Source organism: Oncorhynchus keta, chromosome 30 (assembly GCF_023373465.1).
Source record: "Oncorhynchus keta strain PuntledgeMale-10-30-2019 chromosome 30, Oket_V2, whole genome shotgun sequence".
NCBI classification, from domain to species: Eukaryota; Metazoa; Chordata; class Actinopteri; order Salmoniformes; family Salmonidae; genus Oncorhynchus; species Oncorhynchus keta.
The window spans coordinates 7,531,919-7,557,031 of NC_068450.1; the positions used below are offsets into that span (position 1 = coordinate 7,531,919).

The following is a 25,113-nucleotide window of genomic DNA, read 5'->3' on the forward strand; positions in this document are numbered from 1 at the left end:
ATAAAAAAATAAACTTAAGGATAAAAAAGTTAAAGTATAAACCATTTTAAATTCCTTATACATGTATTAAGTAAAGCAGATGGCACCATTTTCTTGTTTATTTTCTATTTACAGATTGCCATGGACACATAGATATAATTTACAAACAAAGCCTTTGTGTTGAGAGAGTCCACCAGACTAGAGGCAGTAGGGATAATTTATTTTACCTTTAATTAACTAGGCAAGTCAGTTAAGAACAAATTCTTATTTTCAATGACAGCCTAGGGACAGTGGGTTAACTGCCTGTTCAGGGGTGGAATGACAGATTTGTACCTTGTCAGCTCAGGGGTTTGAACTCACAACCTTCCATTACTAGTCCAACGCTCTAACCACTAGGCTACCCTGCCGCCCATAAGTGCGTGAACTGGACCATTTTCCTGTCCTGCTAAGCATTCAAAATGTACCTTTGGGTGTCAGGGAAAATGTATGGATTAAAAATTATATTATTTACTTTAAGAATGTAAACATTTTCAAAAAAAATTGGAATAGTTAAGTAAATAACTTAAGTAGTACTTTAAAGTATTTTTACTTCAGTACTTTACAACACTCGTATGTTGAACCTACACACATCATTGGTTGAACTCAACATATAATAGAGGCTGAGTATATTCCATGAAAGCCATTAATTTAAAAAAAAAAACTATAATTTGAATCATTCTATAAAGAGTTATATAAAGAGCTGCTTTCTTTTCATTTTGTTTTTCAACTTAAAATCGAATTAGAAAACCATAATGTCCAATTATAGTACACACCTGCACACAAAGACGAGGGGAGAAACATCAAAGGACCAAGCAACATGACTGTGTGAATAGATGTAAAGAATGCCTCAGTCATCCCACTTCTCTTGGCTCTAATTAGTCAATGCACTGATCTAATTAAGCAAATGCCTTTGTTGAAGGCATCCAGGACTGACTGAGAAGATTGCCAGAAGCATAAGGTTAAGTGAGGTGAACTTATGAAGTCTTCATGGTTTATATTATAGCTAGACATGCTTAGGTGCTTCATCCAATCACAGATATTGAATTATCAGATTCCCTAGAAGCAGCAGACTGTACTATACAGTATATTGTGTCTGACACGAAACATGTTTATCACAATACTCAATATGATAAGTTATGGTTAAATCACTGTGTCCTATGGGCCCTGGTCAAAAGTAGTGTGCTTAAAAGGGAATAGGGTGCCATTTGGGACATCTGACTGAAGCACAGTTAATCCGTAGAGTGGTCAACACATTGACCAAGGGGAGGGAGGGTTTACAATCCCAAACTGAGATATCACACCTGGGATCTGTTCTCACTGCAGGGACTATAATGTCCAGTCCTGGGATCTGTTCTCACTATATGGGCTGGGATGTCCAGTCCTGGGATCTGTTCTCACTGCAGGGGCTGGAATGTTCAGTCCTGGGATCTGTTCTCACTGCAGGGGCTGGGATGTCCAGTCCTGGGATCTGTTCTCACTGCAGGGACTGGAATGTTCAGTCCTGGGATCTGTTCTCACTATATGGGCTGGGATGTCCAGTCCTGGGATCTGTTCTCACTGCAGGGACTGGAATGTTCAGTCCTGGGATCTGTTCTCACTGCAGGGGGAATGTCTGGGATCTGTTCTCCAGTGGAATGTTCCCTGGGATCTGTTCTCACTGCAGGGACTGGAATGTTCAGTCCTGGGATCTGTTCTCACTATATGGGCTGGGATGTCCAGTCCTGGGATCTGTTCTCACTGCAGGGACTGGAATGTTCAGTCCTGGGATCTGTTCTCACTGCAGGGGCTGGAATGTTCAGTCCTGGGATCTGTTCTCACTGCAGGGGCTGGAATGTTCAGTCCTGGGATCTGTTCTCACTGCAGGGGCTGGAATGTTCAGTCCTGGGATCTGTTCTCACTGCAGGGACTGGAATGTTCAGTCCTGGGATCTGTTCTCACTGCAGGGGCTGGAATGTTCAGTCCTGGGATCTGTTCTCACTGCAGGGGCTGGAATGTCCAGTCCTGGGATCTGTACTCACTATATGGGCTGGGATGTCCAGTCCTGGGATCTGTTCTCACTGCAGGGGCTGGAATGTCCAGTCCTGGGATCTGTTCTCACTATATGGGCTATATCCGCTCCGCCATGCAACAGAGGGTGTCTGAGACGCGATGATTAGCACACTGGCCAGCTAATTTTAATAGGGTTTGGAATTGGACTAATCAGGAACTAAGAGCCGGCATCCACTCTAAATCACCTTCTTTGCACGTGTATAGAGATACTTTCAGGGTGGAAAAAAAGGCCGTCTGCAGCCTTCCGATTATCCTCTGGAAAAGCCTCTAATCTGGCCGAAAGTACTTAAGGAGTCAAGCAGCAAAATAGACGACACTGATTATCATCCGTTTTTTCCTACTCCACCACAGTAGATGGATGAGGGAGGAGGAGGAGGAGGAGGAGGAGGAGGAAGAGGAGGAGAATGAGGAGGAGGAAGAGGAGGAGGAGGAGGAGAATGAGTAGGAGGACAAGGAGGAGGAGGAGGAGGAGGAGGAGAAGGAGGAGGACGAGGAAGAGGGGGTGGAAGAGGTGAGGAAGAGATGGAGGAGGTAGTTGTGAGGCGGAAGAGGCGGAGGAGGAGGAGTAGAGGTGGAGAAGAAGGAGGAGGAATAGGAAGGGGTTTCGCCAGCTGGCCTGGCCCCTCCTAACCACCATCTGCTTTAACAAATGTTAAGGATGGACTAAATACCTCTGAGTCCTCTGTCCTAACCAGATTATCAGATATTCTAAGAAGGAGACTTGCCTCTTATCGTCTCCCAATCTCTTTTACAAAAGTAAATCAAGACTTGCTGTAGGGGATTACCAGGATTAGGGGCGACCACAGACAAGGTTCTCAGCTCTGTGTCTTAAAGTCGCTGCCCTTCAGCCTGTCTCCCTTCTGCTTACTAGCATCTAAAGACATGTAAAGCCTTCCATTCCTGTCTCCCTTCTGCTTACTAGCATCTAAAGTCATGCAAAGCCTTTCATTCCGTGAATTCAGCTGGCCCATTGTTTCCTCTGTCCTTGAGTGAGTGTGGCGCCGCAGTAAATTATATTGTAGAGCGGCTGGTTAGTTAAGGAACTGGTGTCTTTTATTTAGATGGTGAAATCAAAGGTAACTATTACAGTAATGAGTTAATGAGTCTTATCTTCAGCACCCACTATATAATATAATAAATATATGCCATTTAGCAGACGCTTTTATCCAAAGAGTCATGTGTGCATCTTCAGTATGGGTGGTCCCGGGACCCACTAACGTGTCCAACTGAGCTACAGAGGACCATGCAGCCTCTGTTCCAACACATTAGAGTCATCTTTAAAAGCCTTGTCCACACATGGTGTTGGGAACCCAAGCATTCGAGCAAAGACAATACATTGCAGTCCAGAGATATATCTAACATGTGTCCATGTTGTGTCGACCACCCAACCGTCACAGAGTATTAACCAATGAGGAGAGGACTTTGTGGTAAAAGAAGACGAAGGCCTTGAGGCCGCTACGTAAAAGCTTATGAAAGAGCAGTGATACTTGCAAGAGCAGTGTGCGGGTTTCTTCGTTGTTTTTTCCCTGTTTTGAGCAGAGCTGCCAACTCTCACGTATTGGCTGTGAGACACATGCATTCGACCCTATCAGCTCCGACGCTCGTCCCCAACGCTCGTCCCCGACGCTCTCACGGCACGGCTCTTATATCTCACGGATTGGAAAGTACTGCTGTCATTTTTTAAAATTAGTCCGTTGTATAGTCACCGTGTTAACTTTTCAACTGTGCTCCCAAATCGTTTTGAAAACGAAGAATTTGCGCCTGCAATTTAAAACCAAGAGCAGAAACTCTATCATTCTCCTGTCTTGCCACACAGCCCTGTGAACCACTGCACATTGAAGTGTTATGATTGGTCTAGTTATGTAAGGGATCAAGGGGATTGGATGCGTGTTTTAATGAAACGCCCCTCAAGATTTGAGTGGAGCCGAACGGAAAGCGAGAAGGTTCTCCGCTGAGTTTATTAAACTGTAAAAAAGAGTAGCACGGTAGCTCTGTTTTATGTACTACGTTGTCAACATAATTAGGTGGATTTTTTCTCCAGTCCGTATTGCAAAATGCAGCCTTTTGACAGCACGTTCTAACGTCGGTGTCAGCAACAACACACCAGGGTTGTTGCTATTCCCCTCACTGATTTTATTATTACACTTATTCACAATTTTGCCAGTATAATCATATATTTGAAATCTGACATGCCTACTTGTGTCTTTGAAAATGCACTATGAAGAGGTGTTGCATTCGTTCATTAACAGTTTTAAATTAAGTCCAAAAAATAAGCATTGGCTAATAAATTCTTCAGGACTCAAATGTAATTTTTTTGGTACATTTTAGTAATAGTGCACATGCTAGGTAACTCATACATGCGTCATGTGTTGTCTGTGTAGAGGAAGAAGAGGTCAATGATCTTCAACTAGTAGGCATTAACCACCTGAATATTGATATTCATTAGATTTTTCTTGAAGGTTGGGTGATGACTTGTTAGAACAAGAACAGCCAGACGTTGGGGAACATAGCTCAGGGGTGGCCAACCCTCCTAGAGACAACAGCCAGACGTTGGGAAACATAGCTCAGGGGTGGCCAACCCTCCTAGAGAGAACAGCCGGACGTTGGGGAACATAGCTCAGGGGTGGCTAACCCTCCTAGAGAGAACAGCCAGACGTTGGGAAACATAGCTCAGGGGTGGCCAACCCTCCTAGAGAGAACAGCCGGACGTTGGGAAACATAGCTCAGGGGTGGCCAACCCTCCTAGAGAGAACAGCCGGACGTTGGGAAACATAGCTCAGGGGTGGCCAACCCTCCTAGAGAGAACAGCCGGACGTTGGGAAACATAGCTCAGGGGTGGCCAACCCTCCTAGAGAGAACAGCCGGACGTTGGGAAACATAGCTCAGCCAACCCTCCTAGGACAACAGCCAGGGGTGGCCAACCCTCCTAGAGAGAACAGCCAGACATTGGGAAACATAGCTCAGGGGTGGCCAACCCTCCTAGAGAGAACAGCCAGACGTTGGGAAACATAGCTCAGGGGTGGCCAACCCTCCTAGAGAGAACAGCCGGACGTTGGGAAACATAGCTCAGGGGTGGCCAACCCTCCTAGAGAGAACAGCCAGACGTTGGGAAACATAGCTCAGGGGTGGCCAACCCTCCTAGAGAGAACAGTCGGACGTTGGGAAACATAGCTCAGGGGTGGCCAACCCTCCTAGAGAGAACAGCCGGACGTTGGGAAACATAGCTCAGGGGTGGCCAACCCTCCTAGAGAGAACAGCCGGACGTTGGGAAACACTGCTCAGGAGTGGCCAACCCTCCTAGAGAGAACAGCCAGACGTTGGGAAACATAGCTCAGGGGTGGCCAACCCTCCTAGAGACAACAGCCAGGGGTGGCCAACCCTCCTAGAGAGAACAGCCAGACATTGGGAAACACAGGTCAGGGGTGGCCAACCCTCCTAGAGAGAACAGTCGGACGTTGGGAAACATAGCTCAGGGGTGGCCAACCCTCCTAGAGAGAACAGCCGGACGTTGGGAAACATAGCTCAGGGGTGGCCAACCCTCCTAGAGAGAACAGCCGGACGTTGGGAAACACAGCTCAGGAGTGGCCAACCCTCCTAGAGAGAACAGCCAGACGTTGGGAAACATAGCTCAGGGGTGGCCAACCCTCCTAGAGAGAACAGCCGGACATTGGGAAACATAGCTCAGGGGTGGCCAACACTTCCTAGAGAGAACAGCCAGACATTGGGAAACACAGGTCAGGGGTGGCCAACCCTCCTAGAGAGAACAGCCAGACGTTGGGAAACACAGGTCAGGGGTGGCCAACCCTCCTAGAGACAACAGCCAGACGTTGGGAAACACAGCTCAGGGGTGGCCAACCCTCCTAGAGAGAACAGCCGGACGTTGGGAAACACAGCTCAGGGGTGGCCAACCTCTTCTAGAGAACAGCCGGACGTTGGGAAACATAGCTCAGGGGTGGCCAACCCTCCTAGAGAGAACAGCCAGATGTTGGGAAACACAGCTCAGAGGTGGCCAACCCTCCTAGAGAGAACAGCCAGACGTTGGGAAGCATAGCTCAGGGGTGGCCAACCCTCTAGAGAGAACAGCCGGACGTTGGGGAACATAGCTCAGGGGTGGCTAACCCTCCTAGAGAGAACAGCCAGACGTTGGGAAACATAGCTCAGGGGTGGCCAACCCTCTTCGAGAGAACAGCCGGACGTTGGGAAACATAGCTCAGGGGTGGCCAACCCTCCTAGAGAGAACAGCCAGATGTTGGGAAACACAGCTCAGAGGTGGCCAACCCTCCTAGAGAGAACAGCCAGACGTTGGGAAACATAGCTCAGGGGTGGCCAACCCTCCTAGAGACAACAGCCAGGGGTGGCCAACCCTCCTAGAGAGAACAGCCAGACGTTGGGAAACATAGCTCAGGGGTGGCCAACCCTCCTAGAGAGAACAGCCGGACGTTGGGAAACATAGCTCAGGGGTGGCCAACCCTCCTAGAGAGAACAGCCGGACGTTGGGAAACATAGCTCAGGGGTGGCCAACCCTCCTAGAGAGAACAGCCGGACGTTGGGAAACATAGCTCAGGGGTGGCCAACCCTCCTAGAGAGAACAGTCGGACGTTGGGAAACACAGCTCAGGGGTGGCCAACCCTCCTAGAGAGAACAGCCGGACGTTGGGAAACACAGCTCAGGGGTGGCCAACCCTCCTAGAGAGAACAGCCAGACGTTGGGAAACATAGCTCAGGGGTGGCCAACCCTCCTAGAGAGAACAGCCAGACGTTGGGAAACATAGCTCAGGGGTGGCCAACCCTCCTAGAGAGAACAGCCAGACGTTGGGAAACATAGCTCAGGGGTGGCCAACCCTCCTAGAGAGAACAGCCAGACGTTGGGAAACATAGATCAGGGGTGGCCAACCCTCCTAGAGACAACAGCCAGGGGTGGCCAACCCTCCTAGAGACAACAGCCAGGGGTGGCCAACCCTCCTAGAGAGAACAGCCAGACATTGGGAAACACAGGTCAGGGGTGGCCAACCCTCCTAGAGAGAACAGTCGGATGTTGGGAAACATAGCTCAGGGGTGGCCAACCCTCCTAGAGAGAACAGCCGGACGTTGGGAAACATAGCTCAGGGGTGGCCAACCCTCCTAGAGAGAACAGCCGGACGTTGGGAAACACAGCTCAGGGGTGGCCAACCCTCCTAGAGAGAACAGCCAGACGTTGGGAAACATAGCTCAGGGGTGGCCAACCCTCCTAGAGAGAACAGCCGGACATTGGGAAACATAGCTCAGGGGTGGCCAACCCTCCTAGAGAGAACAGCCAGACATTGGGAAACACAGGTCAGGGGTGGCCAACCCTCCTAGAGAGAACAGCCAGACGTTGGGAAACACAGGTCAGGGGTGGCCAACCCTCCTAGAGACAACAGCCAGACGTTGGGAAACACAGCTCAGGGGTGGCCAACCCTCCTAGAGAGAACAGCCGGACGTTGGGAAACACAGCTCAGGGGTGGCCAACCCTCCTAGAGAGAACAGCCGGACGTTGGGAAACATAGCTCAGGGGTGGCCAACCCTCCTAGAGAGAACAGCCAGACGTTGGGAAACACAGCTCAGGGGTGGCCAACCCTCCTAGAGAGAACGGCCAGACGTTGGGAAACACAGCTCAGGGGTGGCCAACCCTCCTAGAGAGAACAGCCAGACATTGGGGAACATAGCTCAGGGGTGGCCAACCCTCCTAGAGAGAACAGCCGGACGTTGGGAAACATAGCTCAGGGGTGGCCAACCCTTCTAGAGAGAACAGCCGGACGTTGGGGAACATAGCTCAGGGGTGGCTAACCCTCCTAGAGAGAACAGCCAGACGTTGGGAAACATAGCTCAGGGGTGGCCAACCCTCCTAGAGAGAACAGCCGGACGTTGGGAAACATAGCTCAGGGGTGGCCAACCCTCCTAGAGAGAACAGCCGGACGTTGGGAAACATAGCTCAGGGGTGGCCAACCCTCCTAGAGACAACAGCCGGACGTTGGGGAACATAGCTCAGGGGTGGCCAACCCTCCTAGAGAGAACAGCCAGGGGTGGCCAACCCTCCTAGAGACAACAGCCAGGGGTGGCCAACCCTCCTAGAGAGAGAGCAGGATTTTCTTTCAGCCCTATTTTAAAGAGAGTTCACCCAAATTACAAAATACTAAATGTTTTGTGTCCTTACCTTGAAATCAGTCTTTGGACAAGGAGACTATGATTGGGTTACCAACTGGCTTAAAACATGAACATTTCCTGTGCAGTGTCTTGGTATAGTGGTAACACTTCATGGAACATGTCCCATACAACTTTCCACCTGAGAACCGGGACCAATCCCTGCTTCTGACTTTCCACCTGAGAACCGGGACCAATCCCTGCTTCTGACATTCCACCTGAGAACCGGGACCAATCCCTGCTTCTGACATTCCACCTGAGAACCGGGACCAATCCCTGCTTCTGACATTCCACCTGAGAACCGGGACCAATCCCTGCTTCTGACTTTCCACCTGAGAACCGGGACCGATCCCTGCTTCTGACATTCCACCTGAGAACCGGGACCAATCCCTGCTTCTGACTTTCCACCTGAGAACCGGGACCGATCCCTGCTTCTGACATTCCACCTGAGAACCGGGACCAATCCCTGCTTCTGACATTCCACCTGAGAACCGGGACCGATCCCTGCTTCTGACATTCCACCTGAGAACCGGGACCAATCCCTGCTTCTGACATTCCACCTGAGAACCGGGACCGATCCCTGCTTCTGACATTCCACCTGAGAACCGGGACCGATCCCTGCTTCTGACATTCCACCTGAGAACCGGGACCAATCCCTGCTTCTGACATTCCACCTGAGAACCGGGACCAATCCCTGATTCCTACCCTCCAACTGTTTCTAGCATTAGCATGTCTCCCTGCAGTATTTAATTACTGTCTGATTAAAGTGTCAAACTGCTGAAAAAAACACATGTAGAAAAATATATTAGCTTACTTAAAATTTCACCCCCCACCCCCCCGAAATCTCAAAGTAACAAAGTCACCCAATATTGAGTGTTCACTTAATGTTCAAAGCATACTGAAAACACCTGACCTGTGTTTTTTAATTAAAACAAATTCCACGCAGGTTATATGCCTAAGCCATGTCACAATATGTAGAATTGCAGGAAATGTGTTTTAAAACAGTACAGTTTTCCCTCCCCTCTAGGGGTTGTGCTCGGAGGGAGGAAACATAATTCACATAGCAAATCAAACTCCAAGCTTTCTTCAAAAGCTGGCAGCACTGTTAGAGACTTCAGGACACTGTGTGCATGATAGATTGCTGACAGATTTCCCAGTGTACACCACTTCAAAGAGGATAAAATGAAGCAAGAGTTTCAACGTAAACAACCCTGAGCTGCTCTTTTGCTCTGACATTCCTTTGGCCTCAGATTATTGTATGCTACAGTGCCAGTAACCTGGCAGTTAACATGTGGCACAAAGCACCAAAAAAACATCCTCCATGAAAAAAAAAGCTCTCTAAATAAAATGTCGTGTTCCTCTTTTTTCCTATAAACATGTATGTCTGAAACAATTCCCTGTTGAAGATGAATCATGTTAAATGCGTTTACGTAGAACGTGGTTTCCTGTATTCAAAGGAAAATCTGGTAAATCTTGTTTATCCGTATGACAACCTGAAATGACAAACATTGAGAAAAAGCAATCTAGGACTGACAAATTAGATTAAACCTTACAGCACCTCGGATGAGGTTACAGTGCACTGCGTTCTAGGCTTACTGATATTAAGGCATTCCCCAAAATGGCACAACATGTGTAACAAGAACACAATAAGATAAATAAATTGTTGTTTCTATGTAGTTCTCTTTGAGATTATAACATCAGTGGTAAATGAATAAACCAAGACTTCCTTACAATCCTTCCCACACACCAAAATAACCATCTCATGGGGCGGCAGGGTAGCCTAGTGGTTAGAGCGTTGGACTAGTAACCGCAAGGTTGCAAGTTCAAACCCCCAAGCTGACAATGTACAAATCTTTCGTTCTGCCCCTGAACAGGTAGTTAACCTGCTGTTCCTCGGCCGTCATTGAAAATAAGAATTTGTTCTTAACTCACTTGCCTGGTTAAATAAAGGTAAAAAAAAATAAGAGTAATCATTATACACACCCAATATACACTGCAGTGCCCTGTATGTCTGCTTTAGATAATGATCAAACATGGAACAAACTGTTGTAACAGAAATCAATGCTGCTCTGATTCCTAACCATGGAAACACCTCATTTAATCGACAGAATTGTTTTTAATGAAAACAACAATCTCGGTTGTAGAAAACACTCCACGTCTCAGAGAGGGAGCTCACTCCTCTCTGGCTTCGCCACTGATTTGATTGTTGTACACACACAAAAGGTAAGACGGCTGCAGCAATGGGGATGATTGAATTATTCAGTTTGGCAGAGATTTCCTAGCAATTGTGTGGAGTGCCTTGAGTGGAGAGAGAGAGAGAGGGGAGAGAGAGAGAGAGAGAGAGAGAGAGAGAGAGAGAGAGAGAGAGAGAGAGAGAGAGAGAGAGCGAAAGAGAGCGAAAGAGAGCGAAAGAGAGAGAGAACGAGAGAGACAGAGAGAGAGAGAGAGAGAGAGAGAGACAGGGAGAGAGAAACAGAGAGAGAGAGAGAGACAGGGAGAGAGAGAGAGAGAGAGAGAAGAGAGAGAACGAGAGAGACAGAAAGAGAGAGTGAGAGAGAGAGAGAGAGAGAGAGAGAGAGAGAGAGAGAGAGAGAGAGAGAGAAACAGAGACAGAGTGAGAGTGAGAGAGAGAGAGAGAGAGAGAGAGAGAGAGAGAGAGAGAGAGAGAGAGAGAGAGAGAGAAACAGAGACAGAGTGAGAGTGAGAGAGAGTGTCCTCTTGTTTCCTGCTCCATTAGACAGCCACATGCATAAATAGCCCACTACAGACCGTCATTAGTGATGCAGCTATATAGCCTGAGCACATCATTCTCAAGATCACAGTTACCACTCTGCTAATTTTCTCTATGCTCCTGACACCCCTAGAACAATGAAAGCTTTATGAGCAGAACAAAAAAAAACAGAAAGAGATTTACATTCACTACATCCAACTAACTATGTGTTGATGAAAAGCTGAGAAAAATGAGAAATTCAAGAAAACAAAGATAATTATCTACAAGTGTAATTGGGTTGAAAACTCTTTAAAATCGAAGAAAACTTGAAGCTGAGCCAGGGCTGGTCTGCACACTATCCCTAGCCAGATGGACCGCTGACAGACAACACAATCTCATAGAAGATTATATGGGTCAATGTTAGTGTAAATAAATATTGGTTTTGACTATTTATAGCAGCATCTCACTAACGTTTTATGGGACTGATAATCAAATCAAATCAAAACTTCACACACGTTGAATACAACAAGTGCAATTAAAAAACAACAATGCAATTTAAAATATATATGTTTTACTAAATATACTAAAGTAGAAAAAAGTTACACAATAAAATAACAATAACGAGGCTATATACAGGGGTTACCGGTACTGAATCAGTGTGAAGGCTATATACAGGGGGTACCGGTACTGAATCAGTGTGAAGGCTATATACAGGGGGTACCGGTACTGAGTTGATGTGCGGGGGTACAGGCCATTGGATTCATTGTTCAGCAGTGTTATGGCTTGGGGGTAGAAGCTGTTAAGGAGCCTTTTGGTATTAGACTTGGCCCTCCGGTACCGCTAGCCGTGCAGTAGCAGAGAGAACAGTCTATGATTTGGGTGGCTGCAGTCTTTGACAATGTTTTGGGCCTTCCTCTGACACTGCCTGGTACATAGGTATTGGATGGCAGGAAGCTTGGCCCCAGTGATGTACTGGGCCGTACACATTACCCTCTGTAGTGCCTCACGGTCAGAGGCCGAGTAGTTGCCATACCAGGCGGTGAATGCAACTGGTCAGGATGCTGTCAAAGTTGAAGCTATAAAACGTTTCGAGGATCTGGGGACCCATGTCAAATCTTTTCAGTCTCCTGAGGGGAAGTCCAGGATCCAGTTGCAGAGGGAGGTGTTGAATGCTGAGCTGTAATCAATGAACAGTCAATGAACAGCATTCTCACATAAGTGATCATTTTTTTCCAGGTGGGAAAGGACAGTGGATTGCAATAGAGATTGTATAATCTGTGGATCTGTTGGGGCCATATGGGAATTGGAAGGGGATGATGTTGTTGATGTGAGCCATGAGCCTTTCAAAGCACTTCATGGCTACAGACGGTAGTGATTTAGGCAGGTTACCTTGGTGTTCTTGGGCACAGGGACTATGGTGGTCTGCTTTAAACATGTAGGTATAACATACTTGGTCAGGGAGAGGTTGAAAATGTAAAATGTGTCACTGTTGGTTTGCGCATGCTCTGAGTACACGTCCTGTAATTGGTGAATGTTGACCTGTTTAAAGGCCTTACTCACATTGGCTACGGAGAGTGTGATCACACAGTCGTCCACAACATCTGGGGCAGCAGGTAGCCTGGCGGTTAGAGTGTTGGACTTGTAACTGAAAGGTTGAAATATCAAATGCCTGAGCTGACAAGGTAAAATAAATCTGTTGTTCTGCCCCTGAACAAGGCTGTTCCTAGGCTTTCAATGAAAATAAGAATATGTTCTTAATTTCTTGGTGACACATCTGGATGAGAAGCATGCCCAAATTCAACTGCCTGCTACTCATCCCAGAAGATAAGATATGCATATTATTGGTAGATTTGTATAGAAAACACTGAAGTTTCTAAAACTGTTTGAATAATGTCTGTGAGTATAACAGAACGTATGTAGCAGACAAAACCCCAAGAACAAATCATTCAGATATTGTTTTTTTGAGGTCACTCTCTTTTCAATATATTTTCATTGGGAATCCAGATTTCTAAGGGATTCCTGCAGTTCCTATCGCTTCCACTGGATGTCAAAAGTCTTTAAAAAATTGGTTGAAGTTTTTCCTTTGTGGAATGAAGAAGTACGGCCATCTTGAACGAGGGTCACTTGAAGTGTACTGTTGGAGGCGAGTGACCAGAAAGCTACAGATTGTTTTACTCCTGTATTGAACACAGATCATCCCGTCTTCAATTGTATCGATTATTTACGTAAAAAAAATACCTAAAGTTGTATTACAAAAGTAGTTTCTAATGTTTTGGCAAAGTTTACAGGTAACTTTTGAGATATTTTGTCGTCACATTGCTCAAGTTGGAACCGGTGTTTTTTCTGGATCAAATGCACCAAATGAATGGACATTTAGGATATATATCGACGGAATTAATCGAACAAAAGGACCATTTGTGATGTTTATGGGACATATTGGAGTGCCAACAAAAGAAGCTCGTCAAAGTTAAGTCATGAATTATATTTTTATTTCTGCGTATTGTGTCGTGCCTGCAGGGTTGAAATATGCTTCTCTCGCTTTGTTTACGGAGGTGCTATCCTCAGATAATAGCATCGTTCGCTTTCGCCGAAAAGCCTTTTTGAAAACTGACATGTTGGCTAGATTCACAACAAGTGTAGCTTTAATTTGCATGTGTGACTTAATAAAAGTTTGATTTTTATAGTAATTTATTTGAATTTGGTGCTCTGCATTTTCCCTGAGAGGTTAACTGACTTGCCTAGAAGCATGCATAAATAGCTTTTAGCCCGTCTGGAAGGCTTGCATCATTCGGCAGTCGAGAGGTTTTCCTTTGTAGTCCGTAATAGTTTGCAAGCCCTGCCACAACATCCAACGAGTGTCACAGCCAGTGTATTAGGATTCAATCTTAGATCCCTTTTGTGACCCTTTGCCTGTTTGATAGTTTGTCTGAGGGCTTATATTAAGCATCCTGATTAGTGTCCCACTCCTTGAAAGTGGCAGCTCTAGCCTTTAGCTCGGTGTGGATATTGCCTGTAATCCATGGCTTCTGGTTGGGATATGTACGTACGGTCACAGTGGGGACGACGTCGCCAATGCACTTACTGATGAAGCCGATGAAGCCGGTGAATGAGGTAGTGTACTCCTCAATGCCATCGGGTGAAACCCAGAACATATTCCAGTCTGTGCTAGCAAAACAGTCCTATGGTTTAGCATCTGCATCACCTGACCATTTCCGTATTGAGCGAGTGATACTTCCTGCTTTAGTTTTTGCTTAGGGCGGCAAGTAGCCTAGTGGTTAGAGCATTGGTCCAGTAACCAAAAGGTTGCTGGATAAAATCCCAGAGCTGACAAGGTAAAAATCTGTAATTCTGCTCCTGAACAAGGCAGTTAACCCACTGTTCCCTGGTAGGCTGTCATTGTAAATAATAATTTGTTCTTAACTGACTTGCCAACTAGGTTAAATAAAAAAAAAGTAATCCGGGGGAAAGAATTATGGTCAGATTACGGGACATTACAAGGCTGCTTCCTACCGTTCTACGACAGATGTCGGAAGCTGACGCTGTCGTAGTCCATGTGGGGTCAAACGACATTCGGGAACAGCTAAAAATGGAATTTTAAAGAACTGAAAGGTTCCAAAAAGCGGCCAGTTATTTCAGGTCGTTGGACCGCGGGTGTAAAAGATTCAGTCGGCTACTGGCAATGCACACCTTGTTAAAAGATTACTGTAGCTCTGTTGGAATAACTTTTCTAGATAACTTTACAAATGTTTGCTTGCAGAGGACTACAGGGGCTAGGTAGTTACTCTTAGCAAACAAGTAGAAAGTTACACAAGCTACTGGGGACCTACTTTGGGGAATCCACACCCATCTACTTTTTCTTTCTCACTACCCCAGTGGTGGATCTGGTGGACGTGTTGTCGCTGGCTCTCCATAGCCGACTGGCTGGCACTCTGCAGGGTTCCCTCCCTAAAGGGGTCTCCTCCTTCCCTGGAGAATGGAGTTAGTAGGATGTTCCTGGATCACTTGGGGGATGTTCCTGTTCTTAATCCTACCAACCAGCCAAGTCAAAAACTTCCGCGGTGAGGAGACTCTGGCAATGGGGGCATCCTGTCTCGGAGCTCTACGGAGAATTCCTCTGACCTCATGGCTTGGTTTTTGCTCTAACATACACTGTCAACTGTGGGACCTTATATAGACAGGTGTGTGCCTTTCCAAATCATATACAATCAATTGAATTTACCACAGGTGGACTCAATGTTGAGTCTTATAGCAAAGGTTCTGAATATTTATGTAAATAAGGTATTTTAGTTTTTTATTTGTAATATATTTACAAACATTTCTAAAAAGCTGTTTTTGCTTTGTCATAATGGGGTATTGTATGGAGAGAAAAAATAACAGACAAAAATATATAATTCAATCGTTTTTAGAATAAGGCTGTAATGTAACAATGTGGAAAAGTGAAGGGGTCTGAATACCTTCCGAATGCACTGTATATATGTATATTTGTTTGATAAACCTTAAGGGGTCCTACAACTCTAAATCAAATAGCTAAATAATCCATGGACCATTTTAAAACAATCCCATATGTTAGCGTAACAGAAACCCTTTCATTCCCTGTCAAAAAAAAAGAAGACAAAACTGAACAAAAAGTTTGTCATCCCAAAAAAGTCTTTGTTTCTGGTCATTTTGAGCTCAAATTTTTTTTCGCATGGATTAGCCTTTATTTCTCAGAACAAGATTTGACGAGTTTCAGAAGGAAGTCTTTGTTTCTGGCCATTTTGAGCCTGTAATTGAACCCACAAATGTTAATGCTCCAGATACTCACCTAGTCTAAAGAAGGACAGTTTTATTGCTTATTAATCAGAACAACAGTTTTCAGCTGTACGAACATAATTGCAAAAGGGTTTTCTAATAATCAATTAGCCTTTTAAAATGACACACTTGGATTAGCTAACACAATGTGCCATTGGAACACAGGAGTGATGGTTGCTGATAATGGGCCTCTGTACACCTATGTAGATATTTCATTAAAATAAGCTGTTTCCAGCTACAATAGTAACTTACAACATTAACAATGTCTACACTGTATTTCTGATCAATTTTATTTTATTTTTAATGGACATTTTTTGTTGTTTTTCTTTCAAAAACAATTCAATTTCTAAGTGACCCCACACTTTTGAACGGAAGTGTAGGTTTGCACCAGTTGTGTTAGTTCTCAGTGAGAAGCGAGCATTTAGCCAGTGAATTTCCAGGTTTACATTAAGCTATTTATAGTAGTTTGACATTTGCATACCCTCTCTCTGTGAGGATGTGGATAGTCTACTGTAGTGATCCTCTTTTCACCAAGGACGTACTTCCCTCAAGGGAATTGATTAGCTTCACAGTTTTTGAAATATGAAGTAACTTTGATAAGCAATTAAATAGTTTCTTTCGCTTCTCTGTTTCATGTGTTTCTTTAGCCTTTCAAGTGCACTGTTAGATTTAAAACCTACAACGAGGCATAGTTAAGATCTCTGGTTGGGTTCATGGTTAAGCTCTCTGGTTGGGTTCATAGTTAAGATCTCTGGTTGGGTTCATAGTTAAGCTCTCTGGTTGGGTTCATAGTTAAGCTCTCTGGTTGGGTTCATAGTTAAGCTCTCTGGTTGGGTTCATGGTTAAGCTCTCTGGTTGGGTTCATAGTTAAGATCTCTGGTTGGGTTCATAGTTAAGATCTCTGGTTGGGTTCATAGTTAAGATCTCTGGTTGGGTTCATAGTTAAGATCTCTGGTTGGGTTCATGGTTAAGCTCTCTGGTTGGGTTCATATTTAAGCTCTCTGGTTGGGTTCATGGTTAAGCTCTCTGGTTGGGTTCATAGTTAAGCTCTCTGGTTGGGTTCATAGTTAAGATCTCTGGTTGGGTTCATAGTTAAGATCTCTGGTTGGGTTCATGGTTAAGCTCTCTTGTTGGGTTCATGGTTAACATCTCTGGTTGGGTTCATGGTTAAGCTCTCTGGTTGGGTTCATAGTAAAGCTCTCTGGTTGGGTTCATAGTTAAGATCTCTGGTTGGGTTCATAGTTAAGATCTCTGGTTGGGTTCATGGTTAAGCTCTCTTGTTGGGTTCATGGTTAACATCTCTGGTTGGGTTCATGGTTAAGCTCTCTGGTTGGGTTCATAGTTAAGCTCTCTGGTTGGGTTCATGGTTAAGCTCTCTGGTTGGGTTCATAGTTAAGATCTCTGGTTGGGTTCATAGTTAAGATCTCTGGTTGGGTTCATGGTTAAGCTCTCTGGTTGGGTTCATAGTTAAGCTCTCTGGTTGGGTTCATAGTTAAGATCTCTGGTTGGGTTCATGGTTAAGCTCTCTGGTTGGGTTCAGGGTTAAGCTCTCTGGTTGGGTTCATAGTTTAGATCTCTGGTTGGGTTCATGGTTAAGCTCTCTGGTTGGGTTCATAGTAAAGCTCTCTGGTTGGGTTCATGGTTAAGCTCTCTGGTTGGGTTCATAGTTAAGATCTCTGGTTGGGTTCATAGTTAAGATCTCTGGTTGGGTTCATGGTTAAGATCTCTGGTTGGGTTCATGGTTACGCTCTCTGGTTGGGTTCATGGTTAAGCTCTCTGGTTGGGTTCATAGTTAAGCTCTCTGGTTGGGTTCATAGTTAAGATCTCTGGTTGGGTTCATAGTTAAGATCTCTGGTTGGGTTCATGGTTAAGCTCTCTGGTTGGGTTCATAGTTAAGCTCTCTGGTTGGGTTCATAGTTAAGATCTCTGGTTGGGTTCATAGTTAAGATCTCTGGTTGGGTTCATGGTTAAGCTCTCTGGTTGGGTTCATAGTTAAGATCTCTGGTTGGGGTCATAGTTAAGATCTCTGGTTGGGTTCATGGTTAAGCTCTCTGGTTGGGTTCATAGTTAAGATCTCTGGTTGGGTTCATGGTTAAGCTCTCTGGTTGGGTTCATAGTTAAGATCTCTGGTTGGGGTCATAGTTAAGATCTCTGGTTGGGTTCATGGTTAAGCTCTCTGGTTGGGTTCATAGTTAAGATCTCTGGTTGGGGTCATAGTTAAGATCTCTGGTTGGGTTCATGGTTAAGCTCTCTGGTTGGGTTCATAGTTAAGCTCTCTGGTTGGGTTCATAGTTAAGCTCTCTGGTTGGGTTCATAGTTAAGATCTCTGGTTGGGTTCATGGTTAAGCTCTCTGGTTGGGTTCATAGTTAAGCTCTCTGGTTGGGTTCATAGTTAAGCTCTCTGGTTGGGTTCATAGTTAAGATCTCTGGTTGGGTTCATAGTTAAGATCTCTGGTTGGGTTCATTTTTTAGATCTCTGGTTGGGTTCATAGTTAAGATCTCTGGTTGGGTTCATAGTTAAGATCTCTGGTTGGGTTCATAGTTAAGCTCTCTGGTTGGGTTCATAGTTAAGCTCTCTGGTTGGGTTCATAGTTAAGATCTCTGGTTGGGTTCATGGTTAAGATCTCTGGTTGGGTTCATGGTTAAGCTCTCTGGTTGGGTTCATAGTTAAGCTCTCTGGTTGGGTTCATGGTTAAGCTCTCTGGTTGGGTTCATAGTTAAGCTCTCTGGTTGGGTTCATAGTTAAACTCTCTGGTTGGGTTCATAGTTAAGATCTCTGGTTGGGTTCATAGTTAAGATCTCTGGTTGGGTTCATAGTTAAGATCTCTGGTTGGGTTCATCGTTTAGATCTCTGGTTGGGTTCATAGTTTAGATCTCTGGTTGGGTTCATCGTTAAGATCTCTGGTTGGGTTCATAGTTAAGCTCTCTGGTTGGGTTCATAGTTTAGATCTCTGTTTGGGTTCATAGTTAAGCTCTCTGGTTGGGTTCATAGTTATGATCTCTGGTTGGGTTCATAGTTAAGCTCTCTGGTTGGGTTCATAGTTAAGATCTCTGGTTGGGTTCATAGTTAAGCTCTCTGGTTGGGTTCATAGTTAAGATCTCTGGTTGGGTTCATCGTTTAGATCTCTGGTTGGGTTCATAGTTTAGATCTCTGGTTGGGTTCATGGTTAAGAGATCTGATTGTGTTCGTACCTTCAAATACCTACAAAGAGGTATAATTTAGAGCTCTGGTTGGGTTTATGCCTTTAAATACAGACAATGAGGTATAGTTAAGAGCTTCATTGTTAAGAGCTCTGGTTGTGTTCATTGTTAAGAGCTCTGGTTGTGTTCATTGTTAAGAGCTCTGGTTGTGTTCATTGTTAAGAGCTCTGGTTGTGTTCATTGTTAAGAGCTCTGGTTGTGTTCATGCCTTGCAATTGAATTGGATTCTAACAGTATGATATTATGGCAAACTATTACAGACAACATGGGATTCCTTATATATACAGTATATATATTTGAATATTCTTACATAGTTATACTCTAGATGTGCACTTCAAAAGTCCTGTTTGTAGAATATTTCCATCCTAACGTCTATTTAAAACTGTTCCTGATGAAAGATGGATATCTAAAAGGTTTCATCATTTCTTCCCTGTTGTCGAGTTGTGCAGTTACAAGAAAAACAACAACGCTTCATATTTTTTGCAATTTTTTTTCCCCTCAGGCTGAACTGATGAGCCAATTATTATTGTTTGTCCAACTAACCAATCCAGCAACACAGCATTTGTGAAGAGCATGGCCCATCGTTGTTGACCTAGACAGTACAATGTAGAATGACAATCTTACAAAAAAATTACAAATCACCGAATAGATAATTTCGAGGTTATTTTTAGTCTTAATGGGCTTCTGTTATAAGTAGAGGAAATGCAGGGAAGCTGAATAGACAGTATAATATAATGAAGGAAGGACAGGCAGATAGTATAATATAATGAAGGAATGACAGACAAGACAGACAGACAGACAGACAGACAGACAGACAGACAGACAGACAGACAGACAGACAGACAGACAGACAGACAGACAGTATAATATAAAGAAGGAAGGACAGACAGACAGACAGACAGACAGACAGACAGACAGACAGACAGACAGACAGACAGTATAATATAAAGAAGGAACGACAGACAGACAGACAGACAGACAGACAGACAGACAGACAGACAGACAGACAGACAGACAGACAGACAGACAGTATAATATAAAGAAGGAACGACAGACAGACAGACAGACAGACAGACAGACAGACAGACAGACAGACAGACAGTATAATATAAAGGAACGACAGACAGTATAATATAAAGGACGGACAGACAGACAGACAGACAGACAGACAGACAGACAGACAGACAGACAGACAGACAGACAGACAGACAGACAGTATAATATAATGAAGGAAGGACAGACATACAGTATAATATAAAGGACAGACAGACAGACAGACAGACAGACAGACAGTTTAATATATTGCAATGAGAAGGTCCAATGCCCTGATTAATAAGAAGAGTCATGGGAAATGTCCAATACGATGCAAAAAGACTTTAATAAATTCCAGAAGCTCACACATACATAAACAAAACATTTATATACAGTTTCTTTTCTCCACATAATTGGCAAATCAAAGCTAATTACAGAGTATGTAAGGAGCATATTGTACTTCACATTGAATAAAAGTGAGGTTGCTGTTCCATAGTCATCTGTCTCCCTTTACAGAAGATTTAAAAAACTGTCTTCTTATCATGTATATGTTTTTTCTCTTTTCTCCCGAAGATCAGTTAAATCAAATGATGATTACAGTGCTAAGATGCTCTGTATAGTTCACACTGCGGTTCTACTCAGTAGTAATACATTTGATACCATAATTACATCCGGTACCTTCTCCAGAAACGATGGGGATCATTAGGAAGGTATCGTATATGTGCCACACATACTGTACATACAGCCTCATCTACCAGAGCAGTCTCTATCATAAGACAACCGTTAAACATCATGACTATTAACAACAGTGCTAACCCACCAAGCTGTTTATTAGTGTAGTATTGAAGATAGTAATTAAGATCAGGACATAACCACGATGGGTGTTTACACAATGCAGTAGAGGCATATATTTGTGTGGATACCAAACCAGAAACCAAAAGGCGTGTAAACATTGAAAGTGGATTGTAAAGATTCTTCTGTCTTCACCTTATTTATGTTAATAAATTGAAACCTGTTGCTTGTACTACTACTACTCATTTCAGGTGTTCAATATTTATCTCTCTTAATTTCACTTGAACAAACAATGCATTGATATAAATAAGTGCACAAAATCAAGTTTGTCTTTTTTTTGTTGTTGCTCTAAACTATCCAAGTGGTGTCAACGAACTGCCTGAGTTTTACCACTTGGAACCATCTTTTGAAATATGTAATATTATATCTCACAGGCTAAATCGGCTCTGACTTGTGGGATCTGTCTATCTGACTCTAGTACACTCAGGTTAAACCATGGCGCTCTACTGTGAATCGGTCTATCTGACTCTAGTACACTCAGGTTAAACCTTGGCGCTCTACTGTGAATCGGTCTATCTGAGTCTAGTACACTCAGGTTAAACCATGGTGCTCTACTGTGAATCGGTCTATCTGACTCTAGTACACTCAGGTTAAACCATGGCGCTCTACTGTGAATCGGTCTATCTGACTCGAGTACACTCAGGTTAAACCATAGTGCTCTACTGTGAATCTGTCTATCTGACTCTAGTACACTCAGGTTAAACCATGGCGCTCTACTGTGAATCGGTCTATCTGACTCCAGTACACTCAGGTTAAACCATAGTGCTCTACTGTGAATCTGTCTATCTGACTCCAGTACACTCAGGTTAAACTATGGTGCTCTACTGTGAATCTGTCTATCTGACTCTAGTACACTCAGGTTAAACTATGGTGCTCTACTGTGAATCGGTCTATCTGACTCTAGTACACTCAGGTTAAACCATGGCGCTCTACTGTGAATCGGTCTATCTGACTCCAGTACACTCAGGTTAAACCATGGCGCTCATCTGTTTAGTCCTACATAGAACAGCTTTTGATTATGAACAGAGCCTTTCGGGTCCCTTGTGATTGTGGCTTAGCTCAAAGTATTAAACTCAACCTCTCTATTATGAGGTACAATTCCCTACTGTCCTACGGAGGCAATCAGTAGACACAGTCCTCCTAGTCCTGGTAAATCACCACAATGTGGTGTTCCAGTCCAGTGGGCCATGTATATTAACACCAGCCACACTCTTCACTACTAACACCAGCTGTGCTGTTCCAGTCCAGTGGGCCATGTATATTAACATCACTACTAACAAGCCCATTAGCAGTAGACCCATTAGCAGTAGGCCCATTAGCAGTAGGCCAATTAGTAGTAGGCCCATTAGCAGTAGGCCCATTAGCAGTAGGCCCATTAGCAGTAGGCCCATTAGTAGTAGGCCCATTAGCAGTAGGCCCATTAGCAGTAGGCCCATTAGTAGTAGGCCCATTAGTAGTAGGCCCATTAGCAGTAGGCCTATTAGCAGTAGGCAAAAATTAGTAGTAGGCCCATTAGTAGTAGGCCCATTAGTAGTAGGCCCATTAGTAGTAGGCCCATTAGCAGTAGGCAAAACTTAGTAGTAGGCCCATTAGCAGTAGGCCCATTAGCAGTAGGCCCATTAGCAGTAGGCCCATTAGCAGTAGGCCCATTAGCAGTAGGCCCATTAGTAGTAGACCCATTAGCAGTAGGCCCATTAGCAGTAGGCCCATTAGCAGTAGGCCCATTAGCAGTAGGCAAAAATTAGTAGTAGGCTCATTAGCAGTAGGCCCATTAGTAGTAGGCCCATTAGTAATAAGCCCATTAGCAGTAGGCCCATTAGTAGTAGGCCCATTAGCAGTAGGCCCATTAGCAGTAGGCCCATTAGTAGTAGGCCCATTAGCAGTAGGCCCATTAGCAGTAGGCACATTAGCAGTAGGCACATTATCAGTAGGCCCATTAGCAGTAGGCCCATTAGCAGTAGACCCATTATCAGTAGGCCCTATAGCAGTAGGCCCATTAGCAGTAGGCCCATTAGCGGTAGGCCCATTAGCGGTAGGCCCATTAGTAGTAGGCCCATTAGCAGTAGGCCCATTAGCAGTATGCCCATTAGCAGTAGGCCCATTAGCAGTAGGCCCATTAGTAGTAGGCCCATTAGCAGTAGACCCATTAGCAGTAGGCCCATTAGCAGTAGGCCCATTAGCAGTATGCCCATTAGCAATATGCCCATTTGCAGTAGACCTATTAGCAGTAGGCCCATTAGTAGTAGACCCATTAGTAGTAGGCCCATTAGCAGTAGGCCCATTAGTAGTAGGCCCATTAGCAGTAGGCCCATTAGTAGTAGGCCCATTAGTAGTAGGCCCATTAGCAGTAGGCCCATTAGTAGTAGGCCCATTAGCAGTAGGCCCATTAGTAGTAGGCCCATTAGTAGTAGGCCCATTAGTAGTAGGCCCATTAGTAGTAGGCCCATTAGTAGTAGACCCATTAGTAGTAGACCCATTAGTAGTAGGCCCATTAGTAGTAGGCCCATTAGCAGTAGGCCCATTAGCAGTAGGCCCATTAGCAGTAGGTCTAGCTTGCAGCATTAGACATTGCCAGTCAGTATATCCACAAGCAAGCCCAAAAATATCAAATTCAATGGATTAAAAAGCAAGGAAAAAAACAACATAACAACAGACACCAGGTATGTAAACTTTAGTCAAACAAGGGAAAAAACCCAAATAACAACAGACACCAGGTATGTAAACTTTAGTCAACATAATCAATAAATATAAACATAGTAAACTCTGTGATAAATATAAATAAATACATATAAACAGAAACGTAACAGAATAAAGTACAGAATAGATATTCATTGTATTTGTACTGTATGTTTTGTATACATGGGGGTGGGTTATATCATGAGTCATCGTCTAGGAGATAGATATAATAAGATATACTGTAAATGGTGGCTTTCTATAATGTATTTCAAACATCCTACAGGATTCACAGGGAGAGTTTTTGTCAAGTTTCAGGCAGGCAACAATGTGTCTTAATTTCTGTGAAAATTATTCAAGTTCTACTTTTTTTCTTTATCGGCAAACAAAAAATTAAATAAACGAAATTAACATATTCCTTTTTTGTTGGTTGGTGTTTTCGTAGACTGTAGAGACTGTATAGTATGAGATTCACCTCTTCGTCTGTGCCTTCCTCCCTCCCTCTCTCTCTCTCTCTCTCTCTCTCTCTCTCCCTCTCTCTTTCTCTCTCTAGGTACTGGCAGCTAGAGATTGATTTTTATCCTGTGGCAGCGACTTGTACCTGAGCCACAGAGTGTGTCATAGAGGGGTGGTTTCAGTGCCGTCTCCTGTAATATAGAGAGACAGACAGATATAGGGAGATTGAAGTTACAATATAATCCAGCTCTTAGAAATCTAATCTGTAGTAGCTGTTAAACTCTATTACACTCGGAACAGTGAATACAAAAATCTCTAGATCATTTGTATTCAAAAAGCATTCTTCAAGGTACAGCTGACAATCAGGTATGATTTCCTCGCCAGATGAAGTCCTTGAAGAATACTACATGAGAGCATAAACTTGTGCATTTTACTGTGATCACCAGAGCATGCAATTCTCTCCAATAGATTTAACTCCAAATGTATAATGACATCCACCACCCTACTGCAACACTTCGTTTTAACCCTGAAAATGGCATTTTGTCTCGTACTGTAGTCCTTACTCTGGCACTCTTCAGTAGGTACCTTCTGATAGGTACAGGTCTTGACATTCACGAGGTCTGCGCCAAAACTCTAACAGACACATCTGTCGATATCTGAATCTGACCTTGAGCTGCTGCTTACATTAGGCCTACCTACAGTATGCATATTGATTACAGAGGCAAACGCCTAAATCAGCTGGTAAGAGGTGATACAACAGACCATCCCGCCCGTCCGCCCACCCCCCATCTACTGTCTACTGGCATCACAAGTCATTAAAGCAGCTTGGTTAGAAGTTTGGGAAATTTTCCAAATTTTCCATCACAACCCTACCCTTATAGAAAAAAAACATGAATACATGTATTTTTTGAAACACACAAGTTTCTCTACGTGACAACATGTACAGAAACATGTCAAATCACATGTACAGAAACATGTCAAATCACATGTACAGAAACATGTCAAATCACATGTACAGAAACATGTCAAATCACATGTACAGAAACATGTCAAATCACATGTACAGAAACATGTCAAATCACATGTACAGAAACATGTCAAATCACATGTACAGAAACATGTCAAATCATGTGATTTTTTACATGTCAAATCATGTGATTTTTCTACATGTCA

The 25,113-nt window shown here is 44.2% G+C and overlaps 1 protein-coding gene across 5 annotated transcripts in view; it reads right to left on the reverse strand.

The window, feature by feature from the left end:
• Positions 1-25,113, reverse strand: part of LOC118371316 (protocadherin-11 X-linked-like) — a 363,439-nt gene that overhangs the window by 274,238 nt on the left and 64,088 nt on the right. Inside the window, exon 4 of one of the 5 annotated variants that reach the window (XM_052487384.1) lies at positions 20,287-24,131. The exons of the other annotated variants lie outside the window; for them this stretch is intronic. Coding sequence (XP_052343344.1) covers positions 24,048-24,131 — 84 coding nt within the window. The 3' untranslated portion in view covers positions 20,287-24,047. Of the gene's footprint in view, positions 1-20,286; positions 24,132-25,113 lie in introns of those variants that run through there. 5 annotated transcript variants of the gene reach the window in all.